Here is a 24,779-nt window from a genome sequence, read left to right as displayed (position 1 = left end):
AGTCCTCCACTTATAACCATATAACCATATAACAATTACAGCACGGAAACAGGCCCTCGGCCCTACAAGTCCGTGCCGAACAACTTTTTTTCCCCTTAGTCCCACCTGCCTGCACTCATACCATAACCCTCCATTCCCTTCTCATCCATATGCCTATCCAATTTATTTTTAAATTATACCAATGAACCTGCCTCCACCACTTCCACTGGAAGCTCATTCCACACCGCTACCACTCTCTGAGTAAAGAAGTTCCCCCTCATGTTACCCCTAAACTTCTGTCCCTTAATTCTGAAGTCATGTCCTCTTGTTTGAATCTTCCCTATTCTCAAAGGGACAAGCTGGTCCACTTGCGGGGAGACGTGATGATGTCAGGCTGCATTGCCCTTATTTCCAACGCACGACCGATAACAAGTTTCAAACAAGGGAAATCTTTTGATGTTCTGCCACTAATTTACCGAGCCGCGATATATCAGCTCGGAAAAATACTCGCGCAGTAATGGAATTAACGAGAAATAAACCGACTGTGCCGGGTTAGGTTCGATGCTCTGCCTCTTGCTTTGTATATTTGATATTAATCCAGCGAGCAGTTAACGTATTACGAACCTCCCGTGCCTTCCGAAAAGCTTGCCCAAATTATTGATATTATTTCCTCTAATTACGTAATACTTTTAAATAGCTGGATTTATTTAAGGAGATTTGCTATATTAGTTATATGGATTCATAATTGGGCATCACGTTGGCACAGAAGCAGAGTTTATAACTCACAGCGCCAGAGTCCCGGGTTCGATCTTGACTACGGGTGCTGTCTGTACGGAGTTTGTGCGTTCTTCACGTGACCCTCGTGGGTTTTCCCCGGGTGCTCAGGTTTCCCTCCCACGCTCCAAAGACGTACATCTTGGCTTGGTAATAATTCTAAACTGCCCCAAGTGTGTGAGGGATAGCGTTAATGTGCGGGGATCGCTGGTCGGCACGGACTGGGAGGGCTGAAGGGCCTGTTTCCATAGGGACTTCTCGCCATAACCCTTGACGCCTGGCAAACCAGGTGCGGGAGACGGTTTAGTCGCCGACTATCCGACCATGGAGCAGGTAGCACGGGATTACATGGTACCTATGGCAGGGGGGGAACTTCCCCCCGACCTGACCTGATAAAGGGAATAATGTGAATAACATTTTTTGCAAGATAAAGCCAGTAAAGTCCGATCAAAGTGTTCAAGAAGGAACTGCAGATGCTCGAAAATCGAAGGTGCACAAAATTGCTGGAGAAACTCAGCGGGTGCAGCAGCATCTATGGAGGGAAGGAAATAGGCGGCGTTTCGGGCTGAGACCCTTCTTCAGACTGATGGGGGGGGGGGGGGGAGAAGGAAGGAAAAGGGGAGGAGGAGGAGCCCGAGGGCGGGCGGATGGGAGGGTGGGAGGAGACAGCTAGAGGGTTAAGGAAGGGGAGGAGACAGCAAGGGCTAGCACAATTGGGAGAATTCAATGTTAATGCCATCCGGACGCAAGGTCCCCAGGCGGAATATGAGGTGCTGTTCCTCGGCCAGCAAAGTCCGATCAAAGATAGTCCGAGGGTCTCCAATGAGATGCTGCCTGACTCGCTGAGTTACTCCAGCATTTTCAAATTATTTTTTCCCTCTTAAACAGTTAAATAAAGTTTAGCTCCCCTCACAGAAGGCAGCTTTTACCAAGGCCCTTAAATAAGTATTTTCTCTAACCTAAATAGATTGTGATTCGAGCTCATATATCATTGTCATCTCTGCTGACCTACATTCTGGTTTGATGTATTGCAACCCTCTTATCTTCTAAACCCACCTTGGACTTGCCCTGGCTCTAACAACCTCCCTTATTCCCATATCTTACCCTGCGCATGAACATACTCATCAACGATTCTGGCCTGCAATCCACCTGCTCTTGTTCCACCATCTCACTCGATCAACAAGGCTCCGTGCTCTCTCTCTCTATCTTTCTCTCTCTCTATCCCCTCTCTCTCTCTATCCCCTCTCTCTATCTCTTCTCTCTCTATCCTCTCTCTATCCTCTCTCTATCCTCTCTCTATCCTCTCTCTCTATCTCTCCCTCTCTCTATCCCCTCTCTCTATTCCCTCTCTCTCTCTCTATCTCTCTCTCTCATCTCCCTCTATCCCCTCTCTCTATCCCTCTCTCTCTCCTACCCTCTCTCTCTCCCCTCTCTCTCCTTCTCTCTCTATCCTTCTCTCTGTATCCCCTCTCTCTCCTCCCCCTCCCTCTCCTCTCTTCCTCTCTCTCTATCCCTCTCTCTCTCTATCCCCCTCTCTCTATCCCTCTCTCTATCCTCCTGTCTCTCTCTATCCTTCTCTCTCTATCCCCTCTCTCTCTCTATCCCTCTCTCAATCCCTCTCTCGCTCTATCTATCCCTCTATCCCTCTCTCTCTATCCCTCTCTCTATCCCCCTCTCTATCTCTCTCTCTATCCCTGTCTCCCCTCTCTCTCCTCTCCTCTCCTCTCTCTCTACCCTCTCTCTATCCCCTCTCTCTGTCCTCTCTCTCTCTCCTCTCTCTCTATCCCCTCTCTGTATCCGCTCTCTCTATCCTCTCTCTATCCTTCTCTCTCTATCCTTCTCTCTGTATCCTCTCTCTCTATCCTCTCTCTCTCTCTCTCTCTCTATCCTTCTCTCTCTCCGGATTAAACATCTCTCCTTCCACTTGCAGACAGACAGTTTTCAACGTAAATACAAGTTGCTGTTGAATATTTATTGATTTGAAATTACGATACGATAGAACTTTATTTATCCCATGAGGGAAATTGATCGGTCACCAGTCATAAATACACAAGATACTTGAAACATGAAATTAAAGTGACGAGTGGAAAGGATCAGGGGGTGTGCAAAGATTGGGGAGGGGGTGGGGGGGATAGGAGTCAGTCTACCCCACGACAGAAGGGGGAGGAGTTGTAGAGTTTGATAGCCACAGGGAAGAAGGATCTCCTGTGGCGTTCTGTGCTGCATCTTGGTGGGACCAGTCTGTTGCTGAAGGTGCTCCTCAGGTTGACCAGTGTGTCAAATTATAAACAGTCTGAATCTTTTCCCCAGGATGGGAATGATCCTGTGTGGGAGAGTCTATTTCCAGAGGCCATCGCCTCAGAATTAAAGGACGTACCTTTAAGGGGCTGTCCCACTTGGGCGACCTAATTGGCAAGTTTAGAAGAGTTTGAATAAATGACATGTTGAAGACCAGCTACGACTAACTTTGGGAAAATTGGACACGGAATAGTGGAGAGTGAAGACGATCTCCTTCGATCTCCTTCGACCTCCCTTCGACTATGATGAAGACTCTCTACGACTCCCTTCGACTACCCTCGATTACCTACGACTAACATGCCGACCGACTACGACCTACTACGACTAAACCTACGAGTAAAAAAAGTATCAATTTTTTCCATGGCGACCTTTTATTGCTCGCGGGCATTTTTTAACATGTTGAAAAAAAACCGCCGCAACTGAGCTGAGGCCTCGGGTACGCGGAGACCACTCACGAGCATGAAGGAGAGTTACGAAGACCTCCTACGACCTCGTGTCGACCATGCTGCGAGTACGAGTCCAGGGCAAACTCGCCAGGACTCGTGGATTAGGTCGCCCAAGTGGGACAGGCCCTTCAGAAAGCAGATGAGGAGGAATTTCTTTAGTCAGAGGGTGGAATTGATCGCCACAGAAGGCTGTGGAAGTCAAGTCACTGGATATGTTTAAGGCAGAGATGGATAGATTCTTGATTAGTACGGGTGTCTGGGGTAGCAGGGAGAAGGCAGGAGAATGTGGTCAAGGGGAAGAGATAGATCAGCTATGATTGAATGGCGGATTAGACTCGATGGGTTGAATGGCCTCATTCTGCTCCTACCATTTATGAAATAACGAAGTACTGGAGGGCGCAGCTATGAGGTGATAGGGGTGAAGTCTGAAGGAGATGTGCGGGGCAAAACATTCTCACAGAAGAATACATGGAACGGGCTGCTGAGGGGGGTGGTTGTGGTGGTGGAAGGTTCGATAGTGGCATTTAAGAGATGATTGACTAGGCACATGGATAGGCAGGGAATGGAGGGATATGGATCATGTGAAGGTCACTGAGTTGGTCTTGGCATTATGTTCAGCACAGAGGCTGTGCTGTACTGTTCTATGTTCTGTGAAGATGGGTTGAGAATGAAGATGTAAGCACCCGGTGGCGCAGCGGTAGAGTTGCTGCCTCACAGCGAATGCAGCGCCGGAGACCCGGGTTCGATCCCGACTACGGAGATCGTACGTTCTCCACCGTCACCGAGATCTTCCGTTCCCCCCTCCACACTCCAAACCCGTACAGTTCCTTCTTAAACCCTTTGGCCCACCAGCTCCACGTCGACCAGCGATCCCCGAACATTGGCTTGGTAAATGTAACAGTTGTCCCCAGTGTGTGTAGGATAGTGTTAGTGTTCGGGGATCGCTGGTCGGCGTGGACCTGCTGGGCCAAAGGGTTTAAGAAGGAACTGCAGATGCTGGAAAATCGAAGGTACACAAAAATGCTGGAGAAACTCAGCGGGTGCAGCAGCATCTATGGAGCGAAGGAGATAGGCAACGTTTCGGGCCGAAACCCTTCAGCCAAAGGGCCTGTTTCCGTGCATCTTGAAACTCAACTAAACTAAACTAAACCTTCCATGAAGAAAGCAAGTAGCAATTGAGGCTCATGCCAATGTAGCGTTACAGGCAGGGTGGGAGATTGCAACCTGTTTCGACAATCAACCCGGCGTGCACATCAAATAAGATCAAATTGAACAAGTTGTCCTGCAACTTTAGGCTGTGCTCTACAAACGCAAGAAGAAGTAGCATTACAGACGTCAGGACACAAGGGTTGATTCAGCAGGTGTAAAGAGAGAGGAGGGCAGAGCCATCAAGAGCATGATTCGGTCTCAGGAAGCGGAGGAGTTAATGGATAAAGCGATAGGGGCCAGGGGAAGGATGTCAGTGATGAAGATGCATGGGGGAGGTGGGAGGAGGAGGAGCAGCCCAGAAGGAACAAAGGGCCACGATTTCCCTGGAGCTAGGTTCTTCAAGGGCAACTGCCGCCGCTACTGCTGCTGCTGCTGCTATTGTCATCCTCGCCCTCGATGACCACCACCTTCTCCCACAAAACACACACACACAGAGAGTTGAAGGCAGGAGGAGGAGAGGAAGAAGCAGTGACATGGGGCGAGAAACAGTGGAGGAGCAAGAACAGGAATCGGAAGACAAGATAGTGCCTGTATCATAGAGTGATACAGTGTGGAAACGGGCCCTGCGGCCCAACTTGTCCCAGCAACACTAGACCCATCTGCCCATGTTTTGCCCATATCCCTCCAAACCTGTCCTATCCATGTACCTGTCTAACTGTTTCTTAAATGATGGGATAGTCCCAGCCTCAACTACCTCCTTTGGCAGCTCGTTCCATGCACCCACCACCCTTTATGTGAATAATGTACCCCTTGGATTCACCTTCACCTTGAACCTATGTCCTCTGGTCCTCGATTCCCCTTCACCTTGAACCTCTGTCCTCTGGTCCTCGATTCAACTTCATCGTGAACCTCTGTCCTCTGGTCCTCGATTCCCCTTCACCGTGAACCTCTGTCCTCTGGTCCTCGATTCCCCTACTCTGGGCAAGAGACTCTGTACATCTACCCGATCTATTCCTCTCATGATGTTGTACACGATTTTGTGCACGCCTTACAAAAACTTCACTGAGAGTGCCGGCGTTATTCAGCTTATCCGCTGCCCTGGGAGATTGATTAATGGATCTATGTATTAAACATTACTGCTCAAAGGCTTTTTCAAAACCTTGATTGGTTCAGAAAAATGTTTATCTAGTTTGATTGATTCTTTGGGGGTTATTTAATTGTGTGCAGTGAAGTCTGTGCCTGTACACGTTTCACTGTACGTTGATAGATTTGCATTGCCCTCCTTCGCAATGTGGAGCCCAGGTCAGTGTGTGTGCGTCTCGTGTTCATCGCTGAGTCTGCCAGACGGGCACATGCCCAAACTTCCTAATTGTACAGGTTCAACTCGTTTGGGCGGCACGGTGGCGCAGCGGTAGAGTTTCTGCCTTACAGCGCTCGCAGCACCGGAGACCAGGGTTCAATCCCGACTTCGGGTGCTGTCTGTACAGAGTTTGTATGTTCTTCCCGTGTACGCGTGGGTTTTCTCCGTTTCCTCCCACCCTCCAAAGACGTACAGGTTTGTAAGTTAATGTGTGTGTGTGTGTGTGTGTAAATTGCCCCTAGTGTGTGTGTGTGTGTGTGTGTGTGTGTAAATTGCCCCTAGTGTGTGTAGGATAGTGTTAGTGTGCGGGGATCGCTGGTCATCGTGGACTCGGTGGGCTGAAGGGCCTGTTTCCGCGCTGTATCTCTAAACTACACTAAACTAGTCTACACTGAGAGATGTTGAGAAATAGATGAGGTACATATTCAGCGTCACTGCAGTTACATAATGGTGCATTAATTGCAAAAACAAATGACTACTGTGTCTCTTGCCCAGAGTAGGGGAATCGAGGGCCAGAGGGCACACGTTCAAGTTGAAGGGGAAACGATTTAATAGGAATCCTTGGGGTACATTTATCACTACTGTGTTTGAGTTGAGTTTAGTTTAGTTTGAGTCCACGCCGACCAGTGATCCCTGCACACTAACGCTATCCTACACACATACACATACATCCCCTACACACATACGCATATATACATACATACACATGCATACATGCACATAAATACACATACATACATATACATACATACACATGCATACATGCACATACATACATACACGTACATACATGCCCATACATACACATACATACATATGTACATACATAAACATGCATACATATACATACATACACATGCATACATGCACATAAACATACATACATACACGTACATACATGCCCATACATACATATACATACATACATATGTACATACATATGCATACATATACAAACATACACATGGACCCACACATGGACAAACATATACATACACATGGATGATCAGCCATGATCATATTGAATGGCGGTGCAGGCTCGAAGGGCCGAATGGCCTACTCCTGCACCTATTTTCTATGTTTCTATGTTTCTAACATACATACATACACATACATACATACTCATACATACGTACATACATACGTACATACATACACATACAACAATAATAGTGCAAAGACACAAAACCAATGCTCCCAGTCTGTGTAGTTCAGAGCTTATTCAGAGGTTGTAGTGTTTTTTTCCTTCTGAAGTGAGCCATGTTCTGGTGCAGTCCACATCAATGCACTAACTTCCCAGTGTGTGCGTTTCCTTTCCTTGCTTCGATCCACTTTGCCTGCGCTATTTGTGTCCCTCTTCAATATGAACCCTGCGGTTTCTAACTTCTCCGTGGCGGGCGAACTAAATGCTGTTTCCTCTTGCATCACGTTCACCTTTTGTGCTTGTGAGTCAATATAGCTGGAGCATCTACTGACAGATTAAATAATGGCCTGTGAAATGTTCTGTAAGCAATCAACATGCTTATTACGCCTGATGCCTTTGCAGCAGGTTCATCAGCTTTCATTGCTCTGCTCATATATCACACCTCAAAAATCACACTGTTCTCTCAACGAGGACTGAATCCCTAATTGCAAATTGAATGATGCACCATTGCAGTTTCACGCTACTAGGATGCCAACGTTTTTATTCCCCTGTTGTCTCCTGGTTTGACATTTGCTAAAAATATACTATGGAACATTAAATGAACATTTCCTTCTGGAATTCTCTTTTCTGAGGAGAGGAAGAAAATAAAAGGTCATGAGGTTCTAAGGAATAGGAGTAGAATTGGGCCATTCGGTCCATCAAATCTATCCCGCTATTCAATCATGGCTGATCTATCTCTCCCTCCTAACCCCATTTTCCTGTCCCTCTCCCCATTACCTCTGACACCCGCACTAATCAGGAATCTATCTATCTTTGCCTTAAAAATATCCACTGACTTGGCCCCCACAGCCTTCTGTGGCAAAGAATTCCACAGATTCATCACCCTCTGACTAAAGGATAAAGGGGAAATCTTTTAGGACCGAGATGAGGAAAACATTTTTCACACAGAGAGTGGTGAATCTCTGGAATTCTCTGCCACAGAATGTAGTTGAGGCCTGTTCATTGGCTATATTTAAGAGGGAGTTAGATGTGGCCCTTGTGGCTAAAGGGATCAGGGGGTATGGAGAAAAGGCAGGTACAGGATACTGAGTTGGATGATCAGCCATGATCATATTGAATGGCGGTGCAGGCTCGAAGGGCCGAATGGCCTACTCCTGCACCTATTTTCTATGTTTCTAAAGATATTTCTCCTCATCTCCTTCCTTAAAGAACGTCCTTTAATTCTGAGGCTGTCCTCTAGTACTGGACTCTCCCACTAGTGGAAACTTCTCCACATCCACTCTACCCAAGCCTTTCACCATTCTGTCAACCTTTTGATGTTTGAAGAAGGGCCCTGACCTGAAACGTTTCCCCATCCATGTTCTCCATATATGCTGCCTGACCCGCTGAGCTACTCCAGCACCTTGTGTTTTTTTTTTTATAAACAGGTCACCTGCAGTTCCTTGTTTCTACATCTTTCCTCGAGCTTTTGATCCATGCCTTCAAAACCAGAATTGTTACATTCCTTTAGTTAATTTTGTTTCGTTATTTGTAAGGTGATTTAGTCATGATATGGGCCTCTTAAAGTGAAGAGACATGGAACATAGAACAGTACAGCACAGGACCAGGCCCTTCGGCCCACAACGTCTGTGCTGAGCATGATGACCTCTATGACAGTGAGAACACATAGATCTTCAGAGAATAGATGATGTTTTATTTTGGCTTCAGTTTAGTTTATTGTCATGTGTACTGAGGTACAGTGAAAAGCTTTTTGTTACGTGCTAACCAGTCAGCAGAAAGACAACACCTGATTACAGTTGAATTTAAGGGTTCGGGCCGAAAGGGTTGTCTATTTCCTGCAAGGCTCCATAGGATGTCCGAGGGACATCCGCTGAGTTTCTCCAGCATTTTAGTGTAACCTGCTCTCCAGCATCTGCAGTTCCTTCTTGAAACACCTGATTGCCTGATTTACAGTGTATAGGAACATGAAAGGGAATAATGTTTAGTGCAAGGTTAAAGCGTTTTCAACACGTCCGAGGGACATCAATGAGGTAGATAGTAGTTCAGGACTGCTCTCTGGTTGTGGTAGGATGATTCAGATGCCTGATGCAGCTGGGAAGAAACTGCCTTGATGATCTGGAGGTGTGGCATTTTCACACTTCTGTGCGCTTTTCCCAGATGGGGGAGAGGGGGGAAGAGGGTTTGCGTGATGGTCTGGGATTGCGTCCTTGATTCTCTGCAATTTCTTGTGGCTTGGATGGAGCAGTTTCCCGCGCGAGGTGATAGATGGAGATAAAATGGAAGGGTGGGTTGGTTTGCGTGTTGGTCTGGGCAAGTCGTCCAGTTTATTCTCTGCAATTTCTTGCGGTCTTGGATGGAGTTGTTCCCGAACCAAGCCGTGATGCATCCTGATAAAATGCTTTCTACAGCATCTGTAGAAGTTGGCTCCTAAGCCTTCTAAGGAAGTAGAGGCGTTGGTGTGCCTTCATGGTCGTTGCTTCATTATGGGTGGTCCAGGAGAAGTTGTTGGAGATATTGACTCCGAGGAATTTGATGTTTTCGACCATCTCCACTTCGGCAGCAACTCTGCGATATTTTATCATCTCTGGTCGGTAGAAAAAACATTTTTGGGGAAATGGTGTGCATTCCTATACTGCGCAATGTGGTGCCTTCGATGAGTAATATGTAAATGTGGGCTATTCTGGATGTGAAGCATAAAGTTAATAGCTTTGTCAGCCGAACTGTTAATATTAAAATGCCTCTCTCCAGGCATGAGGATAGAATACGTCAATCATGCACCTTATAAAAATAAGTATGGACAGGTTTTTTTTAGTTTAGTTTAGAGATACAGCGCGGAAACAGACCCTTTGGCCCACCGAGTCCGTACAGACCAGCGATCCCTGCACATTAACACTCACCGGCGGTCAAGTCTGACCTGTGCGTGACTTTGTTTAACGTGGGGAGACTGGTGCACAGACGGCCACCGCACGGTCCTTGACAGATCTGGGTCAGGATCCAGTGGCATGGAGTCCAAGACGACCGGAGACCCTTTTCTGCTGCAGCCTTCATCCGCCTTCCCAGCCGCTGTGACGCTCCACTAAGGTCAGCCATCGTCCTCCGCCTGTTCCACCGTTGAGGTCTTGGTTGGATCGCTCTTTGTCAGAGACCTCCCCACCTCGACCTTACCGCCATGGGTGGCCCTACCAGGAGCGTCGCTCCAGACGGCATCGCTCTCAGGATCTCAGGACCACACAAGCTTCTCCACCACGACAAGGTGACAATCCACGGAGAAGACACTAACACTGTCCTTCACACACAAGGGGCAATTTTACATTCATACCAAGCCAATTAACCCGCAAACCTGTACGCCTTTGGAGTGTGGGAGAAAACCGAAGTTTAAGGATAAGGGGGAAATCTTTTAGGACCGAGATGAGAAAAACATTTTTCACACAGAGAGTGGTGAATCTCTGGAACTCTCTGCCACAGAAGTTAGTTGAGGCCAGTTCATTGGCTATATTTAAGAGGGATTTAGATGTGGCCCTTGTGGCTAAAGGGATCAGGGGGTATGGAGAGAAGGCAGGTACGGGATACTGAGTTGGATGATCAGCCATGATCATATTGAATGGCGGTGCTGGCTCGAAGGGCCGAATGGCCTACTCCTGCACCTATTTTCTATGTTTCTATGTTAGTACTCTGTAAAATCCATAATAAACAACCAAAATAAAGTCCATTATATATATATATGAAAACAACAGACAAATACACAGACAATAATAGTGCAAAAAGAATGTCCACAAGTCTATATAGTTTGGAGCCTATTTGGAGGGTGTAGTGTTTAATAGTCTGATGGATGTGGGAAAGCTGCTGCTCCTGAACCTGGACCGTACAAGTTTTCAGGCTCCTGTACCTTCTTCCCGATGGCAGAAATGAAAGTGCAGCCAGGGTGGTGAGCACATGCAAACTCCGCACAGACAGCAGCCGAGGTTAGGATCGAACCTGGGTCTCTGGCGCAGTGAGGCAGCAGCTCTACGTGCTCCACTGCTGCCAATTCACTCGGAGAGCCGACCAGCGGATAGGATGAAGAGAGAATCAAAGTTGTGTCCAGAACCTTCGATGGCCATAAGACCATAAGAGATAGGAGCAGAATTAGGCCATTCGGCCCATCGAGACTGGTCCGCCATTTAATCGTGGCTGATCTATATTTTTCCCACTCCACCTCATTTTCCTGCCTTCTCCCCGTAACCAGTGACGCCCTTCCTAATCTCCGTTGATAGGTTATTTTGGAGAACGTACAAAATGCGTTCAGTGTCAGTTCAGCTCAGTTTAGTTCATTGCCACGTGTTACGAGGTACAGTGAAAAGCTTTTTGTTGCGTGCTATCCAGTCAGCGGAAAGACCGCACATGATTACAACCGACCCATTTACAGTGTACAGATGATACATGATAAAGGGAATAACGTTAAGTGACAGATCTGAAAGGAGTTTAAGAAGATCGTAGGTAAAGTGAGAAATGTTGCTGCCGGTGGAGAGATTTAAGAGTGCGGAGCGATTGTAATATGAGTTTGTTGTTCTGCTTCTGTGGCCAGCGCGCAAACAGTCGCCTGGGCTGGCCGCCATCTTGGAAGCGCCCGTACAAACAAGCATCCGGTAGTCAGGATAGAACCCGGGTCTCTGGCGCTGTAAGGTTCGAACATTAAGCAAGGTCATAAGTGATAAGAGTAGAATTAGGCCATTCGGCCCATCAAGTCTACTCCGCCATTCAATCATGGCTCACCTATCTCTCCCTCCTTCGGAGGGAGAGATAGGTGAGCCATGATTGAATGGCCTCCTGCCTCTTCCCTTCTTCTTGCGTTTGAGGCGACAGAGGTTATCTAATGCCTTCCAGGCGCTGTGGCCAGTTCAATGAGCTGTTGGCGAGGGCCATGAGGACTACCCCTCCCCTAGTGGGGGGGGGGGAAGGGCTGAGGGCAGCGTAGTCGAAACTGACGTGCTGTTGCGCTGTTTGCTGGTTTGCCCCACACACGCAGGCTGCTGATGAACGCAGCCACCAGCTATGCATGTTGCCGTTGAACCGGCCTTCTCCCCACGACCTCTGACACCCGTACTAATCAGGAATCTACCTATCTTTGCCTTAAAAATATCCACAGACTTGGCCTCCACAGCCTCCTGCGGCAAGGAATTCCACAGATTCACCACCCTCTGACTAAAGAAATTCCTCCTCATCTCCTTCCTAAAGGGACGTCCTTTAATTCTGAGGCTACGACCTCTAGTCTTAGACTAGAGGTCCACTAGCGGAAACCTCCTCTCCACATCCACTCTATCCAGGCCTTTCACTGTTCTGTACGTTTCAATGAGGTCCCCCCTCATTCTTCTAAACTCCAGCGAGTACAGGCCCAGTGCCGACAAACGCTCACCATAGGTTAACCTACTAATTCCTGGGATCATTGGTGTAAACCTCCTCAGGAACCCTCTCCAGAGCCGGTCGGATACGGCGCCCGGAATTTGCTCACGATATGCCGAGTGCGGTCCAACCAGCGCCTCAAGAGAGCCTCAGCTGTGAGGGGCTGATTTCACCAGCCAGTGTGTACCCGAGGCCCTGCACATGCGACGTGAGAGGTATAATTCACAGAGCTGGCACCCCTACAGGTGAGGCAGTGGCCTGTGAAATTACATTCTAAATTACTCTGCAGTCGGGACCAGAGACGCTAGTGCAGGCAGCTGATTGTCGAGATATCCGTTATAAATGACCCGATCCGGTAGCAAGGACAATGCTCGTCACTTGTCGTAACGAACAGCAAAAGGATGGGGTTGGTTTGGATTAATGCGAGAAGTGTCAGTGGGAGAGAAAGGTCAAGCAAAGGATAATGGCCCATCGAAAATAATGCTGCTGCCGCCCGAGCCAGGTCCCTGGGAAAGGGAAACGCATCGTCGATGTTTATGTTTAGTGGGCAGCAGGGTGGCGCAGCGGTAGAGTTGCTGCCTCGCAGCGCCAGAGACCCAGGTTCGATCCTAAGGGTGCTGTCTGTACAGAGTTTGTACGTTCTCCCTGTGACCTGCGTGGGTTTATCCGGGTGCTCCCAATTTTCCAAAGGCGTACGTGTTTGTAGGTTAATTGGATTCTGTAGAATGGTAAAATTGGCCCTTGTACGTGTGAAATAGTGTTAATGTACGGTGTGTTTCAGAAGGAACTGCAGATGCTGGAAAAATCGAAGGTAGACCAAAATGCTGGAGAAACTCAGCGGGTGAGGCAGCATCTATGGAGCGAAGGAATAGGCAACGTTTTGGGACGAGGCCCTCCGAAACGTCATCTATTCCTTCACTCCATAGATGCTGCCTCACCCGCTGAGTTTCTCCGGCATTTTGTCCACCTTTAAGGGCGTGTCCCACTTGGGCGCCATTTGTGTGTCACGCAGGTGGCGAGCGAAGATTTTGTCAATCCCAAAATTGCCATCACGCGCCTCTCCAGGCGTCATGCGCGCGTAATGCACGCCATGCGCCTTGCGCCGTGACGCATAATGGGATGGGATGTAAAGAGGCGCAAATTACGCCCAAGTGGACAGGCCCTTTGATGTACGGGGGTTCCCTCTGGAAGGCGACGCGGACATGTCTCCACGCTGCCACAGCCAGACATAAAAAAAACTGTCTACAAATCCACGAAATTTATACTCCACAGCCAAAAATGCTGTAGCCTCCCTTTGCATCTAAAATTTTGTTGGTTCACATGGTGTTTCATCATTCATGCAGCTTTTATTATTAAATGTTAGGTGTTTTCTGAGTCATTCGTAACTGTTACTGTATGTCATGTTGTTACTTGTGGGCGGAGCACCAAGGCAAATTCCTTGTATGTGAATACTTGGCCAATAAACTTACTTACTTACTTAGGTTGTGAGCTAAGGCATTAGGTTGACATGATATATATTTTGTACCAGAGAGCGCTGGTGTGTATATAATTTTGTAACACAAACCATCTCCACGATAGAGCTTGTACGTCAACATTCTGAATAACTAGTGTTTTAGTTGAATCATGCAATTCGCTAATTATTTTTTCTTTTGATCCTGGTGTGAATGGGATAGTAAAAGCAACTTGTGCAAGCGCTTAATTTCTCAATCGATTCAATTAGATTGCAAAACAAAGCAGTTTAATTAGCAATTTTGTAGGGTTTTTAAGTCATTTTAGTTTGAAGGTTTTTCAATATTTGGGATTATTTTTTTAACCGAGTAAATGCTCTCAAAGTGTCATTGTACACACTAGAGGCAGGAAACATGTTCCCGATGTTGGGGGAGTCCAGAACCAGGGGCCACAGTTTAAGAATAAGGGGTCGGCATTTGGAACGGAGATGAGGAAACACTTTTTTATCCAGAGAGTTGTGAATCTGTGGAATTCTCAGCCTCAGAAGGCGGTGGAGGCCAATTTTCTGGATACTTTTAAGAGAGAGTTGGATAGGGCTCTTAAAGAGAGCGGAGTCAGGGGATATGGGGAGAAGGCAGGAACGGAGTACTGAATGTGGATGGTACACAAAATTGCTGGAGAAACTCAGCGGGTGCAGCAGCATCTATGGAGCGAAGGAAATAGGCAACGTTTCGGGCCGAAACCCTTCTTCAGACTGAAGTCTGATCAGTCTGAAAAAGGGTTTCGGCCCGAAACGTTGCCTATTTCCTTCACTCCATAAATGCTGCTGCACCCGCTGAGTTTCTCCAGCAATTTTGTGTACCTTCGATTTTCCAGCATCTGCAGTTCCTTCTTGAATACTGAATGTGGATTGGCGTGTGTGCTGGTGAATGGCGGTGCTGGCTCGAAGGGCCAAATGGCCTACTCCTGCACCTATTGTCTATTGCCTATTGTACCATTCTACATTTCCTTGATCACCTTCCCCTTTTATCTGTGTTTTCACACCTCACCCTTCCATATCTCTATGTCTCTCTCTCCACTGACTCTCAGTCTGAAGAAGGGTCACGGCCCGAAACATCGCCCATTCCTTCACTCCGGCGATGCTGCCTGACCCGCTGAGTTACTCCAGCATTTTGTATCTATCTTCAGTGTAAACCAGCACCTGCAGTTCCTTCCTACACATAACAAAATGTGCAATGGCTCATTGTTCGCTGAGGGGAAGGTGACAATCAGTAATATTTAATCAGGAAGGCAGTAGAACTAGTCGGAGAACTGCTGGGGAGAAGCCAGGAGAATGGGGTTAGGAGGGAGGGAGTTGACTTGATGGGCCGAATGGCCCAATTCCCTCCTATCACTTATGAACCACTGTGCCCTGAAATGGGGGGGACTATGTATAAACACTGCTGTAATTTCTACTTGGTGAAACCAAAATGTATTAAAAATGCCCTTATTAAAATCTGACAATGGGCACTTTAACCACATGTGATTTTTTTTTCTATTACAAATCTCAAATTGTGGCAAATATATAAATGATGGGTCTTTGTCCCAAACATTATGGAGGGCACTGCATTTGTATTTGAACTCCATTTATTTGTCTCTGACCCCATTTCCTTGATGTCTGAAAGAAGTCCATCAATGCCAATATTGAGATCCTCAACAACCTTGCCTTCTTTGACAGAAAATCTTAACCTGGCAAAAACTAGCGATCAATTTAAATCCTTGAAAAAGGACGCAAAGTGCTGGAGTAACTCAGCGGGTCAAGCAGCAACTCTGGAGAACATGGATAGGTGACGTTTTGGGTCGGGACCATTAAAGCTTCAATTGTCCATCCTTGGGCCTTCTTCTCTGGGCTCCCAGATAAAATTAATTCACTCTGGAAAACCTAGAACTTAAACAATTTGCTGGGATAAAGGCCCTGCATTTTCCAAACTTAGAGATAGATAAGCCATGATTGAATTAGTGTCATCTTGATGGGCAATTTTAACCAATTCATCCTATCATTTGAGTATAGGACCGCTGTTCTACTGCAGTTGGGGGGACTTGGTGATAAACACTGCTGGAGTATTTCTACAGTTTTGGTCTCCAAATGTATTAAAAATGCCCTTATTAATATCTGAGTGCAATGGGCACTTTCACCACATGTGATTTTTTTGGGATATCACAAATCTCAAATTGAAGAAAGACTGGATAGATGATGGGTCTTACTGTCCCAAATTTAGGGATTGAGAGGGGATCTTTTGTAACTTGAACTCCTTAAGGGGTTGGACAGGCTAGATGCAGGAAGATTGCTCCCAATGTTGGGGAAGTCCAGGACAAGGGGTCACAGCTTAAGGATAAGGGGGAAATCCTTTAAAACCGAGATGAGGAGAACTTTTTTCACACAGAGTGGTGAATCTCTGGAACTCTCGGCCACAGAGGGTAGTTGAGGCCAGTTCATTGGCTATATTTAAGAGGGAGTTAGATGTGGCCCTCAGCGGGTCAGGGCAGCAGAGGGTATGGAGAGAACAGGGACAGGTGACGTTTTGGGGATGATCACCATGAAAGCTTCAATTGAATGGCGGTGCTTCTTCTCGAACTCCCAGATAAAATTATTTCACTCTAGAAAACCTGAATTAAACAATTTGCTCAGATAAGCCCTGCATTTTCCAAACTTAAAGAAATATAAGATATTAATTAGTGCCATCTTGGCTCCAATTTTAACCCTTTCATCTCCAATATAATGTTGGTGACCTCAACTGAGACATGGTGCCCAGCTGGCAACAGATGGAGCCTGAACAAGACTCTCTACAGCATATAGGTCTCACTTTTGTATTCTAAGCTTTGTGGGATGAAGGCGACCATTATTTAACTCTTTCCATTCATTATCTTTTAGTTCAGTTTAATTTCGAGATATAGCGCGGAAACAGGCCATTCAGCCCACCGAGTCCGCGCCGACCAGCGATCCCCGCACTCTAACGCTCTCCCACGCCAACTAGGGACAATTTACAATTCATAGATGCCAACTAAACTGCAAACCTGCACGTCTTTGGAGCGTGGGAGGAAACCGGAGCACCCGCAAAATTCCACGCTGTCACAGGGGGAACGTACAAACTCCGCACGGGCAGCACCCGTGGTCAGGATTGAACCCGGTTCTCTGGCGCTGCGCCACCGAGCCGGGAAATCCATGGTTAACCAGTGTGTCCACTGTATTTTACTCTTGTCACCTTGTTAGTCAGCTTGCTAACTAGCGGCATGTTCTAATGTAGACACAAGGAACTGCAGGTGCTGGAACCTTGCGTAGAACACAAGAGTGCTGGAGTAACTCAGCGGCTCAGGCAACATCTCTGGAGGACAAGGAGAGGTGACTTTTTTAAGTCTGTTTCTATGATGTATTTCTAAACTTAAACTAAACCTTTGGTGTCAAAGGTTATGGGGCGAAGGCAGGAGAGGTTGAGAGGGAAAGTTTAGATCAGATATGATTGAATGGCGGAGTGGACTTGATGGGCCGAATGGCCTAATTCTGCTCCTACGACTTATGAAGTTAAGAACTAAATTTGCCTTGTTCAATGCCCTGAGTTGTCGCTGTATGTTCTTTGTGGTTTTATCTCTTTTTCTTCTTTAATGTGGCAATTATTGTGAATCTGAATGGGCTGAGGAAAGGCATTGCAGTAGTTGTGGGAATGGATGGCAGATTTCACCCCCCCCTCCCCTCCCCCTCGATGGTGTTAGTCAAGCAGATGGGCTTAAGTGACAATCTGGTGTTGTCTGGTCATTAGTTCTATGATTAGTCCTTTAATGATGAGATTTTTAACTGAATTTAATGTCCACAGCTACAGCGATGGGATGCGAACAGGCATCTCTGGATTGTTATTCCAGGCCTCTTGAGTTACTCCTCTAGTAAAGGGCCTGTCCCACTTGGCAATTTTGCCGGCGTCCTATCAGTATCGCCAAAAGATTTTGAACATTTCAAAATCCAGTGCCGACAAAAAAAATGTTGCGACACTTGAAAAAACCACGCACGCCAACATGTCATCGCGCCGCGTATATTTTTCGGTGACCTGATACGTCAGTCACTGATGCCGGCAGTCGCCGAAAAACATCGCCGGGTGGGACAGGCCCTTAACGTCAACACAAAGCCATCACCGTCCCACCAAAGATAGACCGTCCTTCCAAAGATAGACACAAAAAGCTGGGATAACTCAGCGGGACAGGCAGCATCTCTGAAGAGAAGGAATGGGTGACGTTTTGGGTCGAGACCTGTCGTTTCTCCAATTTTGACTTCTGGAATTTTAATCACTCCACCATTAACAAGTCTTTTTTGTCAACTGACTAGGCCCCAAGTGCTGTAAAACCATAACTAAGCCTCTCTGACTTTCTTCCCTTAAGACATCCCTTAAAACCTACCTCTTCGAATCTTTGGGGATCTCGACCCAAAATGTCACCCGTTCCTTCCCTCCAGAGATGCTGCCTGTCCTGCTGAGTTACTCCAGCTTTTTGTGTCTATCTTCGGTTTTAGACTTAAGAGATACAGCATGGAAACAGACCCTTCGGCCGAGTGAGTCTGCATCGACCAGCAATCGCCTGGCACTAACCTACACACACTAGGGACAATTTACAATTTTTCCCCAGGCCAATTAACCTACAAACCTGCACTTCTTTGGAGTGCAGGAGGAAGCCGGAGCAGCTGTAGAAAACCCATGCAGGTCACAGGGAGAGCGTACAAACTCCGTACAGGCAGCAGCCGTAGCCGGGATAGAACCCGGGTCTCTGACGCTGTGAGTCAGCAACTCCACTGCCGAGCCACCTTTCGTCTTCTCATGACTCAGCATCCGATTTTAGCCTCCCAAGAACTGCAGATGTCAGAGAGAGGGTGAGAACTTCTTCAGTCCCGACTTTAAGCATCGCCCATCGACGTTCTCCAGAGATGCTGCCCTGACCTGCTGAGTTACTCCAGCAATTTGTGTTCTGGATCAGATTTTAGCTCATGGCTTCTGTGAAAAGACTTTGAAGCCATTATATAAATTTAATTTTCTGTTTTGTAACTGGATTTTCGTTTGGATGCTGGGATTTGCACTGGTCAATGGGTTTGACCAGACAAAATGTTGTGATATTTACTTGGACATGACATTTTATTAAATATTGAATATTCTTCAGTCTGAAGAAGGGTCTCGACCCGAAACGTCACCCATTCCATCTCTCCAGAGATGCTGCCTGACCCGCTGAGTTACTCCAGCATTTTGTGTCGATCTTCAGTGTAACCCAGCATCTGCAGGTTTCTTCCTACAAGTTTATTAAAAGATATTTGAACATGTACATGAACACGAAAGGTTTAGAGAAATGTGGGCTAAACGTCACGGTGGCGCAGCGGTAGAGCTGCTGCCTAACAGCGAATGCAGCGCCGGAGACCTGGGTTCGATCCCGACTACGGGTGCTGTCAGTACAGACCTTGTACGTTCTATCCCGTGATCTGCGTGGGTTTTCTCTGAGATCTTCTGTTTCCTCCCACACTCCAAAGACGTACAGGTTTGTAAGTTAATTGCCTTGGTGAATGTAAATTGTCCCTCGAGGGTAGACAAAAAATGCTGGAGAAACTCAGCGGGTGAGGCAGCATCTCTGGAGCGAAGGAAATTGTGGGCGTCCCTAGAGGGTGTAGGATGGTGTTAAAATGTTCGGGGATCGCTGGTCGGCGCGGACCCGGTGGGCCTAAAGGCCCGTTTCCGCGCGGTTTCTCTGAATTAAACTAAACTAAACTTAAAAAAAAGGTGGGACTGGCATAGATGGGTCATCTTGGCCGATGTGGGGAAGTTCGGCTGTAGGACGTGTGTATACTGGCCGTATGAATCTACGACTCTAACTATGTTCACTCGTTCTTTACAGGGTTATTTCCTGCTGTTTGAATCCATGTTGGACTCGGTCATATATGCACGGGACAAGTATCTGAAGGAAGATGGTGCAGGTTCGTGTTTGGGGCGAGGGATAATAGATCCATTACAAAAGGAATATCCAGTGGCAGCCCATTCCCTGAAGGCATGCGTGCGCTGTTCTTTAGTTCAGTTTAGAGATACACCGCGGAAACAGGCCCTTCGGTCCCATGCCGACCAGCGATCCCCGCACACTTGCACTACCCTACGCACACTGTGGATAATTTTCTTTTTTACCAAAGTCAATTAGTATTTGGAGTTTGTGAGGAAACTGGTGACTCCGGGTCGCGAGGAGAACGTACAAACTCTGTACAGACAGCATCCGTGGTCAGGATCGCACCCGGGTCTCTGGCGCTGTGAGGCAGCAACTCTACTGTTGCACCACCATGCCACCGTCTGGTAATGTGTTATGCACAACTGCGAAATCTTCCCCCAGAGATAAAATATACCCCCACTGCCGCGGTGCTGAAGCTGTGGAATTCAGCTCTGCGGTAATGGGTGTATATTTGGAGGTAGAGCTCGAGATGGAGCTGGAAATGGAGATGGAGATGGAACTGGAGATGGAGCTGGAGATGGAACTGGAGATGGAACTGGAGATGGAACTGGAGATGGAGCTGGAGATGGGATGGAGATGGAGCTGGAGATGGAGCTGGAGCTGGAGATGGAGATGGAGATGGAACTGGAGATGGAGCTGGAGATGGAGATGGAGCTGGAGATGGAACTGGAGATGGAACTGGAGATGGAACTGGAGATGGAGCTGGAGATGGAGATGGAGATGGAGCTGGAAAAGGAGATGGAGCTCGAGGTGGAGCTGGAGCTGGAGCTGGAGCTGGAGGTGGAGATGGAGATGGAGATGAAGCTACACCTCGAGATGGAGCTGGAGATGGACCTCAAGCTGGAGATAGAGCTGGAGCTGGAGCTGGAGGTGGAGTGGCAGCCAAGGCATTGGGTATTTCTAAGGCGGAGATTGATAAATTCTTGATTCTTACGGGTGCCAAAGGTTACGGGGAGAAGGCAGGAGAATGTGGCTGTGAGCAAAAAAAAAGGATCAGCCATGATTGAATGGCGGAGCAGACTGGACTTACAAAATTCTTAAGCGGTTGGACAGGCTAGATGCAAGAAGATTGTTCCCGATGTTGGGGAAGTCCAGAACAAGGAGTCACAGTTTAAGGATAAGGGGGAAGTCTTTTAGGATCGAGATGAGAAAAAAAAATTTGCACAGAGAGTGGTGAATCTGTGGGATTCTCTGCCACAGAAGGTAGTTGAGGCCACAGTTCATTGGCTATATTTAAGAGGGAGTTAGATGTGACCCTTGTGGCTAAAGGGATCAGGGGGGTATGGAGAGAAGGCAGGTACAGGATACTGAGTTGGATGATCGGCCATGATCATATTGAATGGCGGTGCAGCCTCGAAGAGCCGAATGGCCTACTCCTGCACCTATTTTCTAGGTTTCTATGGATGACCCGAATGGCCCAATTCTGCTACTATGTTCTACTGTCTCATCTGAAATACTGTACCTCTGATCGTGCAGCAGTCCTGCAGTGCTGTGTTGCAGTGGTGGCCTGGGTGCCGGGGGTCAAGGTTCTGGAGTTAAACTTGCACCATCTCGAGGCAGCCACTGGGCCGCGCGGAGCAGGTACCTGGTGCGTTAAAGTGTGGTACGAGGCTGCGCTGATTTTCTGCTCTGTTTCCTGCTGCTAGCAGTGGATGCATTGAATGCCAAAAACTGTGCTGTAAGCAAGAGATAAAAGTGATTTGTGTGAAGATTGGCATCAAATGATATTGTTGTATTGAAGGCCGTCCACTTTCCAGTCAACAGATCCATCCATCAACACTTCAACATAACTGTGCGGAAAGTAAAACAACTAACTACGAGCAAACGATATCTTGCTAGGTAAATGGCAGGTTCATAAGTTATAGGAGCAAAATTAGGCCATTCGGCCCATCATGGGGGGACGGGTGCGACACACGCCCCTCCATGTTTTGAGAGGTGGGGGACAATCCCCCCGCCATGGTTTGTAATCCGAATTTTGAAATTCGGTGAAAAAAAACTATTACCGTGTAACCGTTAAGCGCTTGTTAAATGTCTCTATTAACATCGTATTAACACGATGTGTTAGGGAAGTCCAGGACAAGGGGTCACAGCTTAAGGATAAAGGGGAAATCCTTTAAAACCGAGATGAGAAGAACTTTTTTCACACAGAGAGTGTGAATCTCTGGAACTCTCTGCCACAGAAGTTGAGGCCAGTTCATTGGCTATATTAAGCGGGGAGTTAGATGTGGCCCTTGTGGCTAAGGGGATCAGGGGGTATGGAGAGAAGGCAGGTACGGGATACTGAGTTGGATGATCAGCCATGATCATATTGAATGGCGGTGCAGGCTCGAAGGGCCGAATGGCCTACTCCTGCACCTAATTTCTATGTTTCTATGTTTCTATGATGTGTCACCAATTGAATTACTGAAGGTACTCACGGAGAATTCCTTAAAGCTGTCTGATGCGGGTACAGTTACCATTTGAACTAATTGGATGTATTGGTGGATGGGATCAGATTTTAAACCGGCCGGCGGGGGCTTCAGGTCAAGTCATTAAGGGATCCGCCCGAACGGGTTTCCTGGCTGGCATTCAGGTCACTCACGCCAAGAAATTGTGTGTGTGTCCCCCATGTATTGATAGCGATTTCCGCCCCTGCAGTCCATCAAGTCTACTCCGCCCATTCAATGATGGCTGATCTATCTTTCCCTCTCAACCCCATTCTCCTGCCTTCGCCCCGTAACCCCTGACACCCGTACTAATCAAGAATCTATCAATCTCCGCCTTAAAAACATCGAATGGCAATGGATTCCACAGATTCATGACATGGGGTGTCAGGCGTTTTTCCCACAGAGGGGGTTGATGAGGCACATCATGCTATTTCAATGGTTTAACGTTGTTTTTACTGTCACACCAGGTGGCGCTGCGATGGGAGCCCCTCACCAACAGTCTGTCTGTCTTTTCGTCTTTTTTTTGTTATATTTAGTGTGTTTTAAAAGTTTGTGTTAATGTTCTCTGGTTTGTTTTATGTGGGGGGTGGGGGCGGGGGGAACTTGTTTTCAATCTCTTACCTTGCCGGAGATGCGATTGTTTTCCGGATCGTATCTCCGGTCGCTCTGCGGCCTAACATCATGGAGTTGGCGGCCGTGCTCTAGACTGACTTTGAGCCCCACCGCGGGGATGTGGACTTACTGTCGACGCCGATTCCTTGCCTGGGATCGACGCTCCAACCGCGGCCTGCGGACTTTAACATCAAGGAGCTCGCAGCCTCGGGTTGAGACCGACGTCGGGAAGCTCCAAAACCGCACAACGTTCGACCAGCCCGGACCAGCCCGGGGGACCTGAGATTCTCCCCCGACGCAGGAGCTTGATCGCCCCGATGAGGAAGCACGACCGCCGGCTACGGGAGTAAGATCGTCCCGTCAACGGACGGCTCGAGGCCCCTGACCGCGGGAGCAAAACGAAGGGAAGAGATTGAACTTTTTTTCGCCTTCCATCACAGTGAGGAATGTGGAGGAGTCACTGTGGTGGATGTTTATATTAAAATGTATTTTGTGTGTCTTGTTGCTTTTTATTGGTGTGACTGTACGGCAAAACAAATTCCTCATATGTTGCAAAACATACTTGGCTAATAAAGTATGATTACGATTATGACATCAATAGACAATAGGAGTAGGCCATTCAGCCCTTCGAGCCAGCACCGCCATTCAATGTGATCATGGGTGTTCCGGAAGTGGCGGCGCTGGTGAACGGCTGCGGCTCGCCAGCAGTCCGTTTGTTTTTACTTTTTTGTGTTGTTTTTTTCGTCTTGTTTAGTTAAGTTTTTGGTTTTTAGGTTTGTGTTATGTGTGGGGAGGGGGGGGGGGGTTGAAACAGGGCTTTCTGTCTCAGCCTTCGGGGGAATGCGACTTTCTTGCTGTATTCCCCCTTCTCTGCTTCCGTCTACGCTGAGGCCTAATGTCGGAGCTGGCGACCTCGAGGCTCTGGAGGCAGAGCCCTGGGCTCGCTCCCGTGAGGGCGGCCCGGCTCGGGGCTGGAACGGCGCTCCCGTTAGGGGCTGAGACGCTCCCGTGAGGGCAGCCCGACTCGAGGGTAACGGCGCTCCCCGTGACGGGGCTGAGGCTCCCGTGAGGGCGGCCTGGCTCGAGGGTGGAACGGCGCTCCCGTGAGGGCGACCCGGGTCGGGGCTGGAATGGTGCTCCGGTGGCTGAGACGGCGTTCTGGCGGTGGCGGTGGCCTGAGTCCGGGGTTCGACCACGGGCCAGTGGACGACATCGTCAACAGCTGTGTCCGCTGGACTGGAGGGCGGCAGCTTCGACCACCCCCGGGCCGCGGAGTTTGAACCGTGCCGTTCGCGGAGCTCGGTGAGCCGCGGGACTGACTTACCATCGCCCGGTGGGGTATCGCCTCAGTACAGAGGGAGAAGAGGAGGGAAGAGACTGCAGCCCTAAGATTTTTTTCCTCCATCACAGTGAGGAGGTGTTTGTTGGACTTAATTTGTGTGGACTGTCTAATTCTGTTGTTTATTATTGTATGTATGGCTGCAGGTGTTTATTATTGTCATTCATGGCTGTAAGGTGACGACTGAATGACAAATAAAGGATCTAATTCTAATTAATTCTAATCCTAATGCTCTGCCTCCACCGCCCTCTGAGGCAGAGAATTCCACTGACTCACAACTCTCTGAGAAAAACTGTTTCCTCATCTCCGTTCTAAATGGCTTACCCCTTATTCTTAAACTGTGTGGCTCCTGGTTCTGGACTCTCTCAACATCGGGAACATGTTTCCTGCCTCTAGTGTTTCTCAGTAGAGGTGCCAGGGGTGAAGGCAG

General features: G+C 47.9%; 1 protein-coding gene across 1 annotated transcript in view; it reads left to right on the top strand.

Moving 5' to 3' along the window:
- The window catches only part of prmt3 (protein arginine methyltransferase 3), a 140,881-nt gene that overhangs the window by 53,435 nt on the left and 62,667 nt on the right, over nucleotides 1–24,779 (top strand). The window contains exon 11 of the mRNA XM_055649177.1: nucleotides 19,874–19,952. Coding sequence (XP_055505152.1) covers nucleotides 19,874–19,952 — 79 coding nt within the window. The remainder of the gene's footprint in view (nucleotides 1–19,873; nucleotides 19,953–24,779) is intronic.

Source organism: Leucoraja erinacea, chromosome 18, assembly GCF_028641065.1.
Source record: "Leucoraja erinacea ecotype New England chromosome 18, Leri_hhj_1, whole genome shotgun sequence".
Lineage (NCBI taxonomy): Eukaryota > Metazoa > Chordata > Chondrichthyes > Rajiformes > Rajidae > Leucoraja > Leucoraja erinaceus.
This window is presented reverse-complemented; position numbering and strand designations above follow the sequence as displayed.